The following is an 18,013-nucleotide window of genomic DNA, read 5'->3' as shown; positions in this document are numbered from 1 at the left end:
CCTCCCCCAGGGCAAGACTGTAAGAACCAGCACTGGGACGCTCTCAGAGACCCCCTGTCCACAGAACTCAGGAGCACACCCTTCCAGGTTGCTTCCAGGCCATCCCCAAACTGCCCCCACCCCCACCGGGGCCTGGGTAGATTATCAGAGGAGCTTCACTCAAAAGCCACTTCCTTCCCCTACTCAGCCACACCAACCAAAAGTGAATGAACAAACAGTAATCAGCAGCCTTGACCGAGCATTTCCTACGTGCTGGGCCCTGGGCTCATGTGTTCTTTCACAGAAATCTCACTGCCACCCTGAGGCAGGTAACATCACTTCCATTTTCCAGGGGGGTAAGTGAGGCATAAAAAGCCACGTGCCTTGCCCAGGTCCCAGTGCTAGTGAGCGAAAATCTTTGAAAACTGGGATTTGAACCTGGCTGCCTGACTCCATCAGTCCAGTCGTCCATGTCCCGCCCACCCTCCCTTTGCCTAAATGTTCCCGCTCAAGTCACACTTCTGGACCATAACCTCGCCTGAGTCCTCGGTCACCCCTTCCTGTAGAATAAGAAACACGAAAAGGATGAATGCTACTCAAACAAGAACAGAAAGGAAAAAGTAAGGTAAAAGCTAAGCCAATATCAAATTGTCACAGGCATTTTTTAAAGCAATAACTTCCAAAATTAAAATTGCCAAACCAAGAAGCCTTTATTTTTGCTTTCAAATTGCTTCAAAATACTTGGTGGAAGGAGTAGTATTTCTACCTGGAGTATTTTAGAACAACGACACATTAAAATAAAACTGGTTTCCAACTCAATTAATGGACGAAGCTTGCCCTAGCCTTTTACAAATCACGGTTTACCTAGAAATGATGAAAAGATTATACTTCATTTGTCCTGCCTTGCTTTTTTAAAAAGGAAATTGAATATGCTGTTAATGTTTAAAAACCTGTGGTGATTTCATATTTAATAAGTCCAGGTTTCCACCTTTCTTCTTTTGCATGAGATCTAGCAACATTAAGTGCCTTCTGCCCTGTGGCAATGTAAACTCATAGATGGGTTATGATTTCTGGTTTGCTGCAAGGCCCACAACTCCACATTGCCTCATAAGTAATCCTCTCTCCTCTGCATCCCGCAGGCCAAGCCCCTGGAGGCAACCAAGGGGCAGCCTCTTTACAAGAACCTTTGGACAAACATGGACTCACGTTCAGTCCTCTCCAGTCCAACCAGCTGCCAGAAAGCATCTTCGCCTCCCTGCCCGGTCTTTCCTTTCTCCCCCGGGCCCCAGAGAGGGTCTCAGCGCCCTCTCCCCACCAGGCACCACCCACCCCCAAGGTCACGGAAACGACAACTCACCTACTCCTCTGTGGCACTCGGATCTCTCTTCACAGGCGTCGCAGGCACCTCCCCGTTGAGGCTTTCGGTGCCGCTCATCGACATCAAACTCCTCCGCTCCTTTTGGTTTGACTTGTGCTCCACTTTTGTAACTCTGAACCTGAGGGAGAGAGGAGGGGATCTGAGGGGCTTTGCTTTTCCCAAGAATCAGGAGTGAATCAAAAATCACCCACGTAAAGGACCCCAAGTGAACTCAGCCAAAAGTTAGGACGTCAACGGAAAACATCGAGGCAGCAGGGGTCCTGCCAGCAAATGCCCTGCCCCCCTGCCAAACTTCCCAGCTGATTTTCACCCAGCACGCCACAGGCTATGCCAGGTACTTCGCAGAGCGTGGGAAAGGTACTACATACGTGGTACTCAGCAGCTACACAGCCTCAGGGTTGTGGTTTCTAACCATGACGTGGGCATTAACATCAGGCTGGGCAAAAGCATGACCAGACTAATGGAATGACGTCACCAAAATGCTCACTCAGACTCCGCCTGGGTCCAAGACACTCCTGGCGGAGGGTGCGCATGCAGAGCCAGGGGCCCCAACCATGGGTGTTTTCAGTATCAGTTAATAGTAGGGTTGGTTTGTGTCTAGTTTTTGTCTGTTATTTTGGAAAGCAAATTTGGGTTAATCTTCATTAAAAATTAAGGAAAAATAAGGAAATTTAGGAAGGGATTTTCATTAAGGTAAAGAGAGAAGTTAAAGAAATTTACTCAGTGTGACTGTTTTTCTAGTCTGTCCTCACCAAACCCTGAAAGTCTTTCATAACAGTGTCTCTCCACAGTTCTGGCCTGAAAGTCCTTTAAAAGTATCTCAAATAAATTCGTCTTTGTCCGAATGAGATCACCCACCACCAGGAAGGCAGAAACAGAGAAAGTGAAAGGAGGATCCAGGAAAGTTGTCACCAGACAGCTGTTCTGTCCACTGTAACCCTCTTTAAGTAACAGGTGCTGCAAAGCAGCCCGCAGTGACTAAACGCCCCTCGTCCTCCACATCCAAGAGAGAGAGGAGTGGCATTTGGAGCATTCAAAAGAGCCATGCTGAATCTGAGTTGAAAATTTCAGCAGATTTTTCTCGAAAGCAAACAAAATATGCTTTGTCTAAACAAGCTACAGGTTCTCATTGCATTCCACATTCATAAATTCCCATGACTCCGCTTCTTAATAAAGCAGCGTGGTCATGAGACACGCCGTTTCGCTGGAAGTGGCACACAGCCCAGCGGTCGTCCCTTTGTGGGTTGTGTAACACACGGAGAAATCCAACCAAATTAAAATAACAACAGCCAGTATTTCCCGAGTGCATTATAAATGCCACAAACTGGCCTGTGTCTGTTGCAGCAATCACCTTATAGAGTCTTCGCTGCGACTCGATGAGGTGTTATTGTCACCTCCATTTCATGAAGGGGGAGACTGAGGCACAGAGTTCTTAAGTAGTGGCACCAAGACTCAAGCGAGGGAGAGGCAGTGAGTCCAGGCTGCCCTTCCCAGAGTTTGTCAGTACGGAAAGGAGGGTCGTGTACACGCTACCGCCAGCTTTTGCTCGGTGCTCGCCCAGTCTGGTCCAGCACACGTGCTCATAACCAATGCAGCGTTAGCAACACGGTTCCTGCGTGAGGCTCACCCACCCACACAGCAGACACTGCAAAATGCTCTATATGGAGTCCAACTGATTGCTGACTTGAACGGCAAGATCTCCACATCACAGACAGTCACAGGTACATGGTACTTCAGACGGGGACACCCAGGACGCCGGCGAGGTGAGCCAAAAGAAGGCAGCCACGGGAACCCACGGGGAGCTGCCATGCTACGGACTGGAGAGCAGTGGGCCGGCTCCGCGGCTTTTCTCCCAGGCACGCGGCTGGACATTCCCCAGGGCCTGGCGGCTAGGTGTGGCCCAGCGCTTGAGCTCCAGACAGTGGAGTGTGAGTGGAGTGAAACAGGCCACTTCTGGCCCACCTCCCTGCAGCCTCCCGTGAGCCACCGCCGGGCACTCTCCCTCCAGCGAGCACGCCTGGCAGAGCCACCGGCGGAAGGGGCCCGGGACGCTGTGGGACCACCTGAAGAGCCGCCCACTGATCTCTCCCTCTCCACACATGAAATGTAAATTTCTAGCCCTACACAGCTGAGATTCGGGCTGCCGCTGTCACAGCAAGTGTGGTGGTCAGTGTTACATGTCAGCTGGACTGGTGAAACGCTGTTTCTGGGCGTGTCTGTGAGGGTGTTTCCGGAGGAGATTAGCACTTGAACCCACAGTCTGAGTGAGGAAGATCACCCCCCACCCACCGTTAGGTGGGCAGCAAGCGTCCTGGCCCTTGGGGGCCCAAATACAACAAAAAGGTGAAGGAAGGGCGAATCTTCCCTTTTTGCCGGAGCTGGGATGTCTGTCTTCTCCAGTCCTCAGGCCTCAGACTGGGATTGGGACGTACACCATCAGCTCCCCTGGTTCTCAGGCCTTTGGACTTGGACTGAACTACATACACCACCAGCTTTCCTGGGTCCCCAGCTCAAAGCCAGCTGATCCAGGGAGCTCTTAGCCTCCATAATCGCATAAGCAATTCTTACAATAAATCTCCTCTTATTTGTATCTGTATCTATCTATCTTATTGGTTCTGCTTCTCTGGAAAACCTCAATACAGCAAGTAATTAATGTTTTACCTCAATTCATAATCTGACATCTGATCTAGCAATAGCCACCTCTTGGGATTCCTCTGCTGTTGTTAAAATGCAGAACTCAGATCAGAAAGTCCAGAGATATGACCTGAGCCCAGCTAAGGAGAACACGCTTTGCATTTCAGGTCATAACAGGTCAGTCCCCAGCACAGCAACCATGTGACACAAACCCAGAATACCCACAGGACTCTTACCTGCCCACAGAGAGGACGGTGACCTCCCCTTGACGCCTTGGGCGGCCTTCTTTGGACTTGTTGGCAGGTTTTATGAAGTGCCACCGCTTGTGCCTACACCGATTACACACATCCCTCTCGACAGGACCGCCCACTGTGTGCAGATGGTGGCCACAGATGTGCTTCCCTGGGGTGCCACCTGGTGACAAGGGCCCAGGGCTCACAGGTGGGCTCCCAGGAGTGCTGGGGGTCACAGGGCTAAGGTGGGAAGGAAAAGAAAGGTAGAACTGGTTACTTAAAAGAAACACCAGCTAAGGCAATCTCTCCCCCTGCCACGGAAGAGGCAGGTTTAAATCAAAAGGAAAAAAAATGCCTCTTCCAATTAAACCAATGGGCTTTGTGAACTGACTTTAGGCAGCAATTGCTCAGCTCTCAGGACTAGGCAATGAAAGCTCATTTTAAACAGCAATAATGTGATTTACCACTTCCAGAGTGGAACTGACTGGATGAATACAAACCACTGCTTCTAATGAAGATGCGGTCTTTGTCTTGAAAGTATTCCTTTTCTTTTGAAACAACTGCTCTCCATTCTCATGCAATCTTACTAATGTCTCACACATAGCTAAGTGCCTACCTAGATTTCTAAGCAAGGAGACACCCTGGAGGATTGATAAACTTAAATTTCAATCAAGTCATCCAATGACTTAAGGTACAATATTTGATCCAATTGACTACTGCATCAAAAAAAGAAAGCTTTTGGGCCAAGATAGGCAAAGTCATGCTCAGTGCTGATAGAGTTGAAAATAGTAATTATAGAAATAGTTAACAAAGTAGCCTAAGCATTTCACATATGTTAATTTAATTCCCTTTACAAGAACCTTATGAGGTAGGCATCAGTTTCCTCATTTAAAAAATCTGAGGCTCAGAGTTTAGTAAATCGCCCAAGGTCACACAGCTCCTAAGTAATGGGTCTGAGTTACAAATCTAGGAAGTCTAATTCTAGAAATCCTGATCTTAATTATCACATAATGCATCAGAAACAGGGGCATCACTTTGACAATCTGGAAGAAATCCAGTTAGACTACCCCAAAATATTAAAAAGCAGAAGTGTACAGGCCAGGGACTGGCTACTTTCAAAAGGCACATGTCAAGGCCCTGGTCCACTAGAAAAGGAGGAATTAAAACAGGACAGGGCTGGCCCCACGGGGAATCAGCCCTCTGACGTGGGTGGGATCAGTGCAAGCAGGTGGGTACAGGTGAGGCGACAGGTCACGGCCGAGCCTGACGCCTGGCGCTGTGCCGAGAGCCCCAAAGGCATGTGAGAGTCTCCCAACCACATAAAGCACGCCCCCCGCTGTGGAACCGTCCCGCTGCACACTAAACAGAAGTGTATGTAGCTGGTGGCTGAAAAGATATTTTCAAGTATCACAGACGACCAATAGCGTCCTGGTACTCTTTAGGGATGCTCTTTACATCATTCAAATAAAAACACACAGCTGCAGTTGTCTGGGGCAAAATCATGTTAAATTAACACTATATAGTAGAAGGTTGAATTCAAAAGTTAAACAACATTCATCCAACAAACATCTATCAAGCACCCACTGGGTGTGAAACCCAGTGAAGACACTACGTGTTGTCCAAAGATGACAGAGGCAGACACACCACGAGCTAACCCATCCCCGACACCAGACGTCTGTGCTTGGGGCTGCAATGTGGCAGAAATCACAGCTCATGTGTCTCTATGAACTACACCGCCGAGCTTCCTAAGCTGACCTTCCCGCACTGAGTTACCTCATTAAAGTGCAAGGCTAACGTGGCCAGTTTGACAAGCACGTATTGCATATTTCCAATATGCTGGGTGCACCGCCCACAGAGTAAGCAGAAGAAGGTCCAGTCCCCTTGCCATGTCACTCAGTCCCAGCTTGCCTTGCTGGGCTTCTCGCTACTGTCCACAACACGTTCCCTGGTCTCCCCAGACTGAACCTCTCCAGGTGCGTCCCATACTTTCCTACTCCAGGGCCATTTCTCCTCAACTTTCTCTGCCTACAAGCAGCCCCTGCCTCTTGCCTCTGCTTGTCTCGCACCCGACTCAGATGACACTCCTTTGGAAACTGTCATCCTCCTGCTGGCCCCAGGGAGCCCCTAGGGCACCTGGTCTGTACTCCGTCCTACAGCACTCACATGCTCTCCCCACGAGGGCTCACACTGGGCCGGGCATGGGAACGCCCCCTGCCAGCAGGCACTCAGTCAATGCTCCTCACTGGAGAAATGAAAATGTACGCAGAAATAAAGTTCTGTAATTAATTAGGAAGGACCAGGATGCTCAATGACCATGACTAAAAACTGGTAATACAAAAATAGAACCTGGCAGGTGCCCACAGACCAGCCCATTTTTCACTCATCATCACCGTGGACAGAGATCTTTCAGTGCCCGAGGTGTTTTGTATTCCTTACACTAACCCAGTGAAGTTGGTACAGATTGATTATCCCCTTCTTATAGGAGATGGAACTTGAGCTCAGAGTGGTCAGTTAACTTCCCCAAGAAGAGACGCTCAGTAAGTATTGGAGCTAAGACTCAAGCCCTGCTTGCTCAACCCGTAAGCAAGGCTGCTACTATCTCCCAACACCGTTCCCTAACACAGCAGTTCCTGGCCAGGGTGACTGCATCTCCAGGGCACACTGACACCCCACCGGGCCAGGAAGGGTGTTAAACACTCCAATGCCCAGGACGGCTCCCCACGGCAAATAATTATCTGGCCCAAATGTCAACAGTGCCAAAGTGGGGCAACCTGCTCTAGCAGACCATTAAAAAAAAGTCCCGTTAAATGGGGGGAAGAGCACTCACCTTTCAGGATCAGACACAGTGTTATCTGCTACCATTGCCTTCAAAACATCAGCGTTTGCTAAGGGAAAAAGATGTAAAGAATTAAAATAGGATGAGAGAGTTGAGTAATCATAGAATTATCACATCAGAGAAGTTGCTGAAAAAAACACCTGATTGCATTCCTTCAGTTCCTAGATGAGGCCCTGGGGTCCCAGGGAAGGGAGGGTCTCTCCCAAGGTAGCCTCACGGTATGGCGCCAGCAGCCGATAACTTGCACCATGCAGGAGTTTGGTGCTGAGCGGCAGAGAATCCACACAGAGGGAAGCAGGTCCAACATGGAGCTCTGCGTCCTGCACATCATCACAGTGAACACAGGAGACATTTCTTCCTCCTCTCGAACACTCCCAGGCATTCAGCTCACTTGACTAAGTATGTAATAAAAGCTATGTCTTACGAGACTTGGATGCCAGTGGTTTCTGTGTGCCCAAATAATAACCTCTAACCTCTGGATACCCATCTAGTATCAAGTTCATCCCACATGCAATATTCCACGTGGGCTCTTTGGCTTCCCTGTGCTTCCTGCCCACACCGGACCTTAACTCAGGCCAAATGATTTAAAATTCCAAGGGTTGGTCACACATACAAGTTACCTAATATGGACCAAGTTAAATTATACTCCTAATGGGTTTTTTAAATCTCTTTTGTATATGGCTGTCAACAAAAGCAAACTGAGGCTGAGCTTCTGGGGTCCCCACCTCAGCCACACTGATTGGCGTACTGTTCTCTCGTCTCTTCTAGAGCGAGTGGCCAACCTCCCAAGGATAAAAGACTGAAGGGGATGTGCAAGTTTCCCTTGAACACTCAACTGGCAAGGCCACGTGTTATTACTGACTCCTAACCTTCCATTGATTTTAAAGCACTGTTTTCCTGATGAGCCACAACCAATGCGCTAGGGGTAAAAGAATAAAAAGTAACCATTTATCGTGTGAGCTAACAATGCCAACACTGCATGGTTAACATCTCGAATGACCCCCTGTACTGCAGGAAAATTTACTCTGGTTCCAACTGCTGCTGCTTCTATACATTAACAGTGAAGGGTTTATATGGTGTTTCTGAACTTTTTTTTTCCACTGTTGCCCCAGCTGGGAATCTTTTTTGACATTTTTTCCCTAGTCACCTTCCAATGAAATTATAGCGCTACAGATACACCTTTTAATGTCCTATATGTATATCTGTGTTTTAGATATAAATATTAAGCTTTTTGCCCCTACAATCTAATTTTCACCCCATCGGAACCCTTGCGAATGCATGGGTTTTTTTAAACTATGTACATATTAACAGAACATACCATTCTTTTCTAAAAGAAACATTTTTTTTGCCCTTCATGACTATCTATGAGGATGTCCTAATGCAATTCCAAGCGCAATTTTGCTCTAAATAAGTCTCCTGTCCTAACAAAAAAGTCCTAAACGAGGTCATCAGTGTCTTCTCCCACACAACAAAGATGGCACATTACCTTCTGAGAGACAAATTTAAGCATATTTTAGTGATGTCCCTCATTTTACCCTTTGACTAATATTAAAGATTTAGAAAAATAATTTTCTTTCAAAGAGTTTAGTGAATACACTGTAATTTGCCAGTGGACACCTCTCCTGTGCCGTAATTTACCAAACTTAAATCTATAAACAGAAAAGAGGAAAAACCACCACAAAAAAGGTATGAAGACAAAAATAGCACTAACAGCAGTCACTTACAAGAATGAGGTTTTCAAAACAAAGGTTTAAATAGTCTCCTGAGAAAATGAATCACCTGTATAATGATAACCTTCTTTAAAAACATGATATTATAAAATGATCCCAGGAAGGTTATACAAATACATTAAAATCATTACTAAAACTTATTTTTACAGACTTGTGCTGTTTCTCACATACTCGTGTACTCCAGTACCTCACCTTTAACTCCTAGAAATAATTAGTAAACAGCCTCTTTGTTTATCACGAGTGCAATCTTTCAGAGGAGACACAAGCTTCTGTGCAAAATCATCCACGTCCAGCGTGTCCAAGGAAGTTTGGTGTGCGGGATGAACACACACACACGCACACGTGCTCTCTCTCTCTAGTCTAACTTCCAGTCTATGGTGAAGGCATCATCACCAGGCGGTGAACTTCAGCAGTCTGTGCCTGGGGAACATTTTTGGTTTCCTGTGATGAGGCAACTTCCTAACACCGCCATTAGGACTTGCACACATGATTTAATTTGGTTGTAACATTACTGTGAAAGAGCAATAATCTGACTAAATCCTATTGAATACACCTCTCCTCCTTGCGCAGTACTCCTAACCCCAACAAGCCATAAAGGAGGGCTTCTCCCAGACTTGTCAACATTCTGTCCGTCAGTGCAGCCCCCCCGTGCACAAGTTTCCAGAGAGCAGGGGGAGTGAGTTACCGGGAAGAGGAAGCCAGCAGAGAACACGGAGATTTTCTCGTGGACAATCATTTCCAGGAAAACCTCCCTCTCTTCCTTCCCGACTTTCTGCCTGATGATATGCATAAAGCAATCAAAATCAGGCAAGAAGAAAAAAAAGCCCTGTTTTCTCTGCCACCACTATTCTCTACACAGTTTTGCCTTACAATCAAGGCAGATTTCCCAAGCAAGAATGGCTGTGGCCATCAGCGAAGTCAGGGCGCCTGGATGTGCCAGGCACAGGCTGAAAGCTTTCCTGACCTCGCCCCGTGGGACTCTCCTGACAACACTAGCAGCAGGTAGAATCATGATCCCCGTTTTATAAATACAGAGACTGCAGCCTAGAGAGTCACACAGGTAGTGACAGACCTGGACACAACCCTGGTCTCTGACTCTGTTTCACTCTGATGTTCTTCCTACTCCTCCAGGTCTCCATCCCAATGAGTAGTAATTCAGTAGTTGACAGGGTGTTCACAGAAAGAAAAACTAAAGGTGGCACTGTGGTTAGTCCAAGACTTGAGATTAGGAGGAAAATAATCAGTGCTCAGGTCATCCATCCTGTCAGCTGGAAGAATGATAAATTCATCCTTCCAGAGATACTTATCTAAACTAACCTGATTTGCAACACTCAAGACCTGTTCTGTTTGAATCATAAACATAAGACTGTTGCTATGAGTACAGGTAAAATATGACCCCATTAGCCAAATTACAAATGCAAAGCAGAAGACTAGTCATACATCACAATTGCAAATGTTTTAAAATATGTAAATACAGACAAAGAAAACCTAAATAAACATGGAGAAATGGTAATGCAAAAGTTGTCCTTAATTTTATTCCTTTTTCCATCTTAAAAGGTTATACTATGGTATGCTTATAATTAAAGAGAATTATAACATTAAATTAACACCAACAGAGAAGTCTAAATTGATAGTAAGTTCAACATCTCAATGACAGAGATAAAGGAAAAGTTATTAGATTTGTCCTATAGAATATGTGCATCTCAAAGGAAAACTGAAAAAGCTAGGTTATAACTGGTAAGAGTCAGGTATGTTACTAATCTACCCAGGTGTGGTTTGGGCACAGGCTGGAAGCCAGAGAGGGCCACAGGTGGAAAAGGGATGTGTGGGGACCAGATATCTCCTGGTGGCCAAGGAGGACAAAGGGCTACACTGAAGATCAGAATCTCCACCCTTGCTCACAAGTCCCCAGCCAAATCCCAGGCGGACAGATGAAGGCATGGACAGGAGAAGAGGGTAAAGAATCAGACAGAACGGAGCAGAGGAGGAAGACTGGACCCAGCGCCTTGGAATTCTCTCTGACAGGCCTACTGGGAATCGACGCTGCTGGAACACAAAGGCTGCTCTCCAACAGGGAAAGGACGTGACCAAAAAAGAAAAGAACGGCCTGTTTGCCTGGGAGCGTGGGAGGTACAGAAATGATATAGGCTGCTTGCTTCAGGGACCCAAGTGCTCCCGGTCTGGGCTGGCACCATCCTGCCACACACTGGCTGTGAGACCTGGGGCGAGTTTTGGGGCCTCTGGGGCAAGTGTTGGGGCCTCTGGGCCTCGGCTACCCCATCTGCAAAATGAGGTGGTAATGGGGCCTGCCTCATAAGGCAGTTCTGAGAATTTAACGTGTTAATGTTTCTAGAGTTTTATAAACCACCCCAGCTGTATGCTTTAACCCTCTGAAAGGAGGACGTTCCCCATCCCTCTCTCCTGCTCCACAAAAGCAGCAGTAACCGCAAGTGAAGTGCGGGCTCAGGAGTCAGATGCTAGAGCCCTTGTCTCGGCTCCACCTCTTGTCAGCAAGTTAGTTAAGCAGCGTGGGCCTCAGTCTCTCAACTGTAAAATGGGAAGAAGGTATTGGAATCAGAGGATTGTAAGTCTCTGCAAGGCCCTCAGAACAGGCCCAACACCCAGCAAACGCTCAGTGAGCACAGTGAACTTATACCTAAGCATTCAGCCCCTGGTAAAGCTTCCACAGGTGACCTCCTTTGACCACTTCAGCCCCTCACCCAGCTCTCTATAACTTAGGAGCTGCTCAGCTCTCAGGAGCCAGGTCCCAAAGGCCACAGAGCCCGCCATGCCAAGGAGGCAGCTGGAATGCACGGCACAGGAGCAACGAAGGACCATCCCCACCTTACACTGTGCATCCCACCTTATACTGAGCTTCTGTCATGGCTGAAGCTCCTATGTGCCAAGCATGTATTTGTGTGTTGCTTGTGCAAATTAAAAACCACTTTTCTCCATGGAAGAAACGAGCTCAAGAAGAGCATCACCAACTATTTATTGTTCCCTGAAGGAAGGTCTCCGGAAGACAGATCGATTTCTTCCCGGTTTCTTCCTCTCTGAGATGGAGGTAATGCTAACTTGAGAGATCTTTTGTGGATTGAATGAGATTATATACACAAAGTATCTAGATCTATGCCAAATACAGAAAGTACACTGTGTAAAGAACAATAAAAATTACACTGAACCCTATGAAACAGCTGTTTCTGCAAGTCAGAAAAGTGGCCCGACAGCCTGGGCCAGGCAGATGCTCTTGTTGACAGTGAGAACAAAGTTCTAGAACCAGAGGGTGGTGACAGCTGTACAACACTGTGGACGTACTTAAGGCCAATGAATTAGGCACGTTACAAAGGATATAGCAATAAATTCCACATTATGTGTGTTTTACCATCACTTTTTTAAAGCGTAGAAAAGGAACAGATGCTATTTGAGAGCTGTCATACTAAGCACTTTATGTTCAGTGTGTCACAACAATGCAATGGGACAGATGTTATTGTCACTTCATGTCACAGAAGAGGAACTGAGGTACTTGACTGTCCCCAAATTGAGGCAAGGCCAGGATTCGAAGGCAAGCCGTCACCTCCAGGGCTGACTCCGCACCCCTCACACCGACAGATGCTTAGAAAACTCACTGATTTGAACCGTCCGTGGTGGGACAACACTGGAAGCTGAGTTAGGTAAAAGGTGCTCCCAATAACCTCAGAAAACCGACAGGAGAGTCCATACAGACCCTGACTCTTCCAAGCAGGTTGCTAACAAAACCTATGAATAGTGTGAACTGTTCTGGAACACTAACACAGCCATACCTTCATTTTTCATGATGTAGTGGATAATTTGCCCGACGGTGTCACTGTTTTCATTTATACTGTCATTCAACTCTGAAAGAGAAAGGGGAGGGCATGAGGGGTTACATCAGTCACCTGCTTCAAGGCAAGGAGACATCAGTTCAGAGCCCAAGACCTCACTGAACAGACTCCAGAAAACTCACCCCTCTGGCTAAGAAACCCAGCTTCCTTCCTTCAGCCCCAAACTGCCTGGTGCACAGCCCGCACAACTTCCTTGCCCCAACAGACATAAAAAGTGTCAGAGCTGTCCATCACTCTCTTCTCAAGTCCCAACACCACTCACTCTCCAAGACTCAGTCCATAGCACTAATAATATCTCTCTCAGCACTTCATTAGACCTTTGGGGATAACGGAAGAATGCTAACTGAAAGAAAAAAATTTCTTCTTGGGCTATTTTAATTGCAGATGAACTCTATAAACATAGGGTATTAATTTCTTTTTTAAAGTGGGTAACATAATACCTATCCATGTTTAAAAGACTCTCTTTTAAATATGTCTCCAAATGATCTAAATTTTGGCCATGGTTATTTGCTCACAAAGGCAGTTTACTTTGGGAGACTCTGTATATGTGGTAGTCTTTAGGGGAAAAAAAATTATACCTGTGCTCTGAAACCTGTCTGTATAATTTGTATCAGTCAAACAGGAAGGGCTTTGAATGGTGTGGCTCAGTGGGTTGGGCATCATCTTGCAGCCCAAAAGGTCACCGGTTCAACTCCCCATCAGGGCACATGCCTGGGTTGTAGGCCAGGTCCCTGGCTGGGGGTGTGCTAGAGACGGCCAGTCAATATTTCTCTGAACATCAGTGTTTCTCCTCCTCTCTTTCTTCCTCCCTTCCCCTCTCTCTTAAAGAAATAAGTAGATTTAAATTTTTTTTTTAAATGAAGAAAAAGGGAGGGTTGAAACACTCCATCCTAGTTCACAGAGAAGGAATCGGGGTGTGTGATGTTCTACCCGTGTGGTTGGAAAAGTGTCTTCTCCCTCCCAGATGTCTCCTTCTCCGTGAACAGGCGTGTTTGCTTGGACAGTACAAATGCTGGCTGCTAAGCCAACCCACAGAGTCTAGAAAGGGGAGGGGGAGGCTCCGCTTTCTGTTGACAAACACTCAGCTTTGGTTTGCTCATAAGCTGCACATGACTCATCCTGCAACTGTGCTCTCTCCCTGCCTCAAAGGTCAGTGGGGGTAGGAAAAGCCAACAGGCCAGCGAGCTGGCAAGAAATGAGGAAGCTGCCCCCCCATCCACCCTTAGAGTTGGCTTGAAGGGTGACCTACTTACGCCAAATGTCACCTTCTGCAAAAACTGCCCTTTGAGAAGCTGAAAGGAATAAGGAGAGGTATCACGACTCCCCAAGACCCAAGTCAGGATGGTTATAAGGAATATGCAAGGAGGAAACCGAATGTCATCTCTTAGGTTTTTCAAAACGCTATCTAGCAACTTCATGTTAAGAGTAAAAAGTGAGTCACCCTAAAATTATTACTAAGGCAGTTTTTTGCCATTCTTAGACTGCACTGTTCACAAATCATTAATTTAAACAACATAAACTCCAATCTCAGAGACGTAAGAACTTGCTTAGCAAAAGTAATAGCTTCAAAATGGTGAGCTCTACTGATTTTCCCCATCATTTTAATTAGAATCTAATTCAATAATAGTAGTAAAAATTGATATTTACTGAGTGACCATCTATGCCAAACATTACATGTATCTTCTCTCTAAATTGCACAGTAATCTGATGAGGTAGAGATTACCCCACTTATATAAATGAAATAAAAATTTAATTAAATCAGCATTAAATTAATTAAAATTAAATTTCAGTTAAATTATACATAGCAGAGATTCAAAGTACATGTAACTTGCCCAGGGTCCCCAGGCAAGTAAGAGTAGTTACCTGGTAGGTATTTAATGAATGAAAGCCAGGTTTCAAACACTGGGTGTGGTTACTGTGCAATCCATACTGACACTATACCATACCGCGTGCTGTTTGCACGGATTATTTTCCTTCACAGAGATGGAAAAAATATATATGTACACGACTAGTTTCTTATTTAAAAATCATCCCCACTCACACTCTCATAAAAATAATCCAGCCCTGGCTGATGTGGCTCAGTGGACTCAGTGCCAGCCTGTGAACCAAAAGATTGACGGTTCGATCCCCAGGCAGGGCACATGCCTGGGTTGCAGGCCAGGTCCCCATTTAGGGGCATGAGAGAGGCAACTGATTGCTGTTTCTTTCACACATCATGTTTCCCTCCTCTTTCTCCCTCCTTTCCTCTCTCTAAAAATAAAGAAATAAAATCTTAAATAATAATAAAAAAGTGGGCACAAGACCTTTAAAAAAAATCTAGATCACTCACCTATCTTCTCAACTTTTTCCTCTTCCACATCTTGCTCAGCTTCTGTCGTACAACGATATCCCTTCTTCTTAAGCAGGTGGCAGATGAGGACACCAAAGAGACCCATGATGAAGAACACAGGGACAAGTGCATATGCAATATATTCGGGGTGTCCACTCTTAGCATTGTCGGTGGGCGATGCTGTCGTCTCTGTTCTGGAGTGCAGTGTGCGGCTGCCACCATTGTCTGCGGAAGAAAGAAGCATCACGGATGCCTTAGATGTCTGCAGGAAGCAGGGAAATCCCAATAACCTGGAGAAATGTCTGCGTTAAATCCCAGTCTACTCCCCAAACCACAGGCCACGCAGACGCTGGTGGGTCTGGAAGTTCAGGCCCACAGGGTGAAGGCCCAGGTTCGTCTGGGCTAACACAGTGCCATCCTGTCCCTGCTACTCATTAACTGCGTCCCAACCTGGATAATTTTTTTAACCTCTCCAAAGCCATCTTCTGCTCCTTCAGCATGAAATAAAAGCAGTAAAGCGTCCAGCACAGAGTAAACACACAATCACTGAGTAGCATTATTAGCACAGACTCAGAAGACATGGATTCAAGTTCTGACCCCACCTCTTAGCAGCTGTGCGACACTGAACAATGACAAAAACGATGCCTCGGTTTCAGTGTGAAATGGGCACACTAACAGCACCTACCCACCCTGCCAGGGTTGTCATGAAGAGGAAATAAATTAATAATACACATAAAACATTTAGAACCATTTCTCTAACGCAGTAAATGCCAAGCACCATTGGAGGCATTTGTGATCTGTCACTGGGCAAGAAGAACAAAGAACCTTGTCTCAGGGAGCTTCCTACAAGGATTTAGTCAATTGACAGACGTAGAATAAGAAGAAGGGGAAAGTCCAGGATGGCATTCAGATTTTGGCCTGGGGTGCAGGGGCATAACAATTTGTTCATTCATCCAGTGATCCAAGTTAACATTCATGGCAACCCCTTTATGTGAAAAGCTTCATGCTGGAAGCTGGAGAGAGAGAGATAAATAACGTAACTTGGGCAGTGCCATCTTGGAACTTGTAGCGTTGGGAACAGCCACTAAACAAGTTCACACGTGGGCAGAGCATGACAGAGTGGGAAAAATGCTGTGGAAGATACACATGGAGCACCAGAAGGAAAAATGACAGTGGGGACCTGTGTAATGACTTCAGAAAAGGGCAGCTGAGAAGGGGGCATATTTTGGAGAAAAGAATAAATTTGCTTTTAGACATGTCGAAGTATCACATAGACATACACCAGAGGCAGTTGGATATCTGGGAAAGCCAGTGGGATGCAAGTTAGACTCCTACCTAGGAAACTAAGTAACTTAGGTAAGATATGGCCATTTAAGATAACAGAGAAAGAGCCCTGGCTGGTGTGGCTCAATGGATCAAGTGCTGGCCTGAGAACCAAAGGGTGGAGGGTTTGATTCCCAGTCAGGGCACATGCCTGGGTTGTGGGCCAGGTCCCCAGTAGGTGGTACATGAGAGGCGACCACACATTGATATTTCTCTCCCTCTCTTCCCCTCTAACAATAAATAAATAAATAATCAAAAAATGTAACAGAGAAAGAAACAAGAAAGAACCAACTATGTAGAAAATCAGCAAAGTACAAGTTCACAGACACAAAATTCGGAGAGAATTATCACAGAGGGCCTCAGGTAGGATGAGAACTAAAGAAAAATATGGGTTTTGATTAAAATGAAGTCTCATTATCTGGAATACTCAGATGAAGAGTGATAAAAGTGAGGTTTTCTACATCAAAAAGATTCAAACATGTTGCTTAAGGAACCCGAACATTAGAAAGCCAGGGACATTTAATTCCAAGCTCTCTCTCAAGTATTTTGGTGAAAAAGAATCTATATTGTAAGGGTTTCATGGGGGACAGAATCTGGTGTGGAATGACCACATTTTATCACTGTGGCAAACAGTATAAAACAGCAGCCTAATTTACAAACCAGGGGGCATAGAACAAAGGGCTATCTCTCTCTCACATAGGAATATCCATTATCTTTGAACTTGAACATGAAAGGGAACTGCATTCATTGTCAGGAAACCTCCAGAATTTTGGATAACCAATATATTTTAACCTGTATTTTCAACCTATATTTGTTTCTGATTTCTCTTCTAAGGATCAAAAGAATTATAATTCTAAGTAAGTCTTATGTATTGATTCCTTTTCACTAACGCTCATTCCATACACTGGGAGTAGGTGAAGCCAGGCTGCATGCTAAAGCTGGGAGGATTTTGTTCCGGATCATACTCTGTTTCAATCCAGAAGTGATAATGAACTCCTGGGGAGCAGGAGGAAGCAGGGATGAAAGCAGAGGCGCTGAGAAGTGGGGCCAAACAGCTCCTCCTAATTCAGGGGGTCGAGAACGAGACTTCGTCGCTCATTTGTCATCTAGCCAGCCCTTGCAGATACCACATATTTACAGTACTTGTGACAAACGTGTGTCAGTCATAATATCAAAATTACTCTACCATGAAAAACTGGGGAAGACCTAAATCTAAATGAGTGAAACATGAGTTAGAGACAGATGCAATAGAGGCACTGAGGTGAAAAGGTCAAGACTGCTTGGTGTAAATAACAGCTTGGCTGCCTCCCTTGTCACCTCCTGGGGAGTTATTTAAATGCCCTGTGTCCTATTTCCTTATATGTAAAATGGAGTCAAAATGACTGTATCTTTCTATCTTCACTTTTTTTTAGAGAGGGGGAAGGAAGGAAGAAAGAGAGGGAGAGAAAAGAAACATTGGTGTGTGAGAGAAGCACAGATTGGTTGCCTTTCACAGGCCCCCAACTGGGCATCTGACCTGCAACCGAGGCATGTGCCCCGACCAGGAATTGAACCAGAGACCTTTCAGTTCACAGGCCTGTGCTCAATCCACTGAGCCACACGAGCCAGGGTCTTTCTATGATGATTTTAAAACATGGCTCCATTGTTAGATACAGCTCCCAGGTAGATGTAGGGTCTATATCTCCCCCCATCAAACATACACTGTGTGTTG

General features: G+C 45.9%; 1 protein-coding gene across 1 annotated transcript in view; it reads right to left on the bottom strand.

Moving 5' to 3' along the window:
- Nucleotides 1–18,013, bottom strand: part of RELL1 (RELT like 1) — a 60,805-nt gene that overhangs the window by 13,614 nt on the left and 29,178 nt on the right. Inside the window, exons 2-6 of the mRNA XM_037064353.1 lie at nucleotides 14,980–15,204; nucleotides 12,591–12,662; nucleotides 7,052–7,109; nucleotides 4,228–4,464; nucleotides 1,337–1,475 (exon numbers count right to left, since the gene is read on the bottom strand). Of these exons, the coding sequence (XP_036920248.1) occupies nucleotides 1,337–1,475; nucleotides 4,228–4,464; nucleotides 7,052–7,109; nucleotides 12,591–12,662; nucleotides 14,980–15,204 (731 nt within the window). The remainder of the gene's footprint in view (nucleotides 1–1,336; nucleotides 1,476–4,227; nucleotides 4,465–7,051; nucleotides 7,110–12,590; nucleotides 12,663–14,979; nucleotides 15,205–18,013) is intronic.

This window comes from Sturnira hondurensis, unplaced genomic scaffold (genome assembly GCF_014824575.4).
Source record: "Sturnira hondurensis isolate 20B ecotype Veracruz unplaced genomic scaffold, ASM1482457v3 Scaffold0015056, whole genome shotgun sequence".
NCBI classification, from domain to species: domain Eukaryota; kingdom Metazoa; phylum Chordata; class Mammalia; order Chiroptera; family Phyllostomidae; genus Sturnira; species Sturnira hondurensis.
Note: the sequence above shows the minus strand (reverse complement) of the source record. Positions and strands in the feature narration are given on the sequence as shown.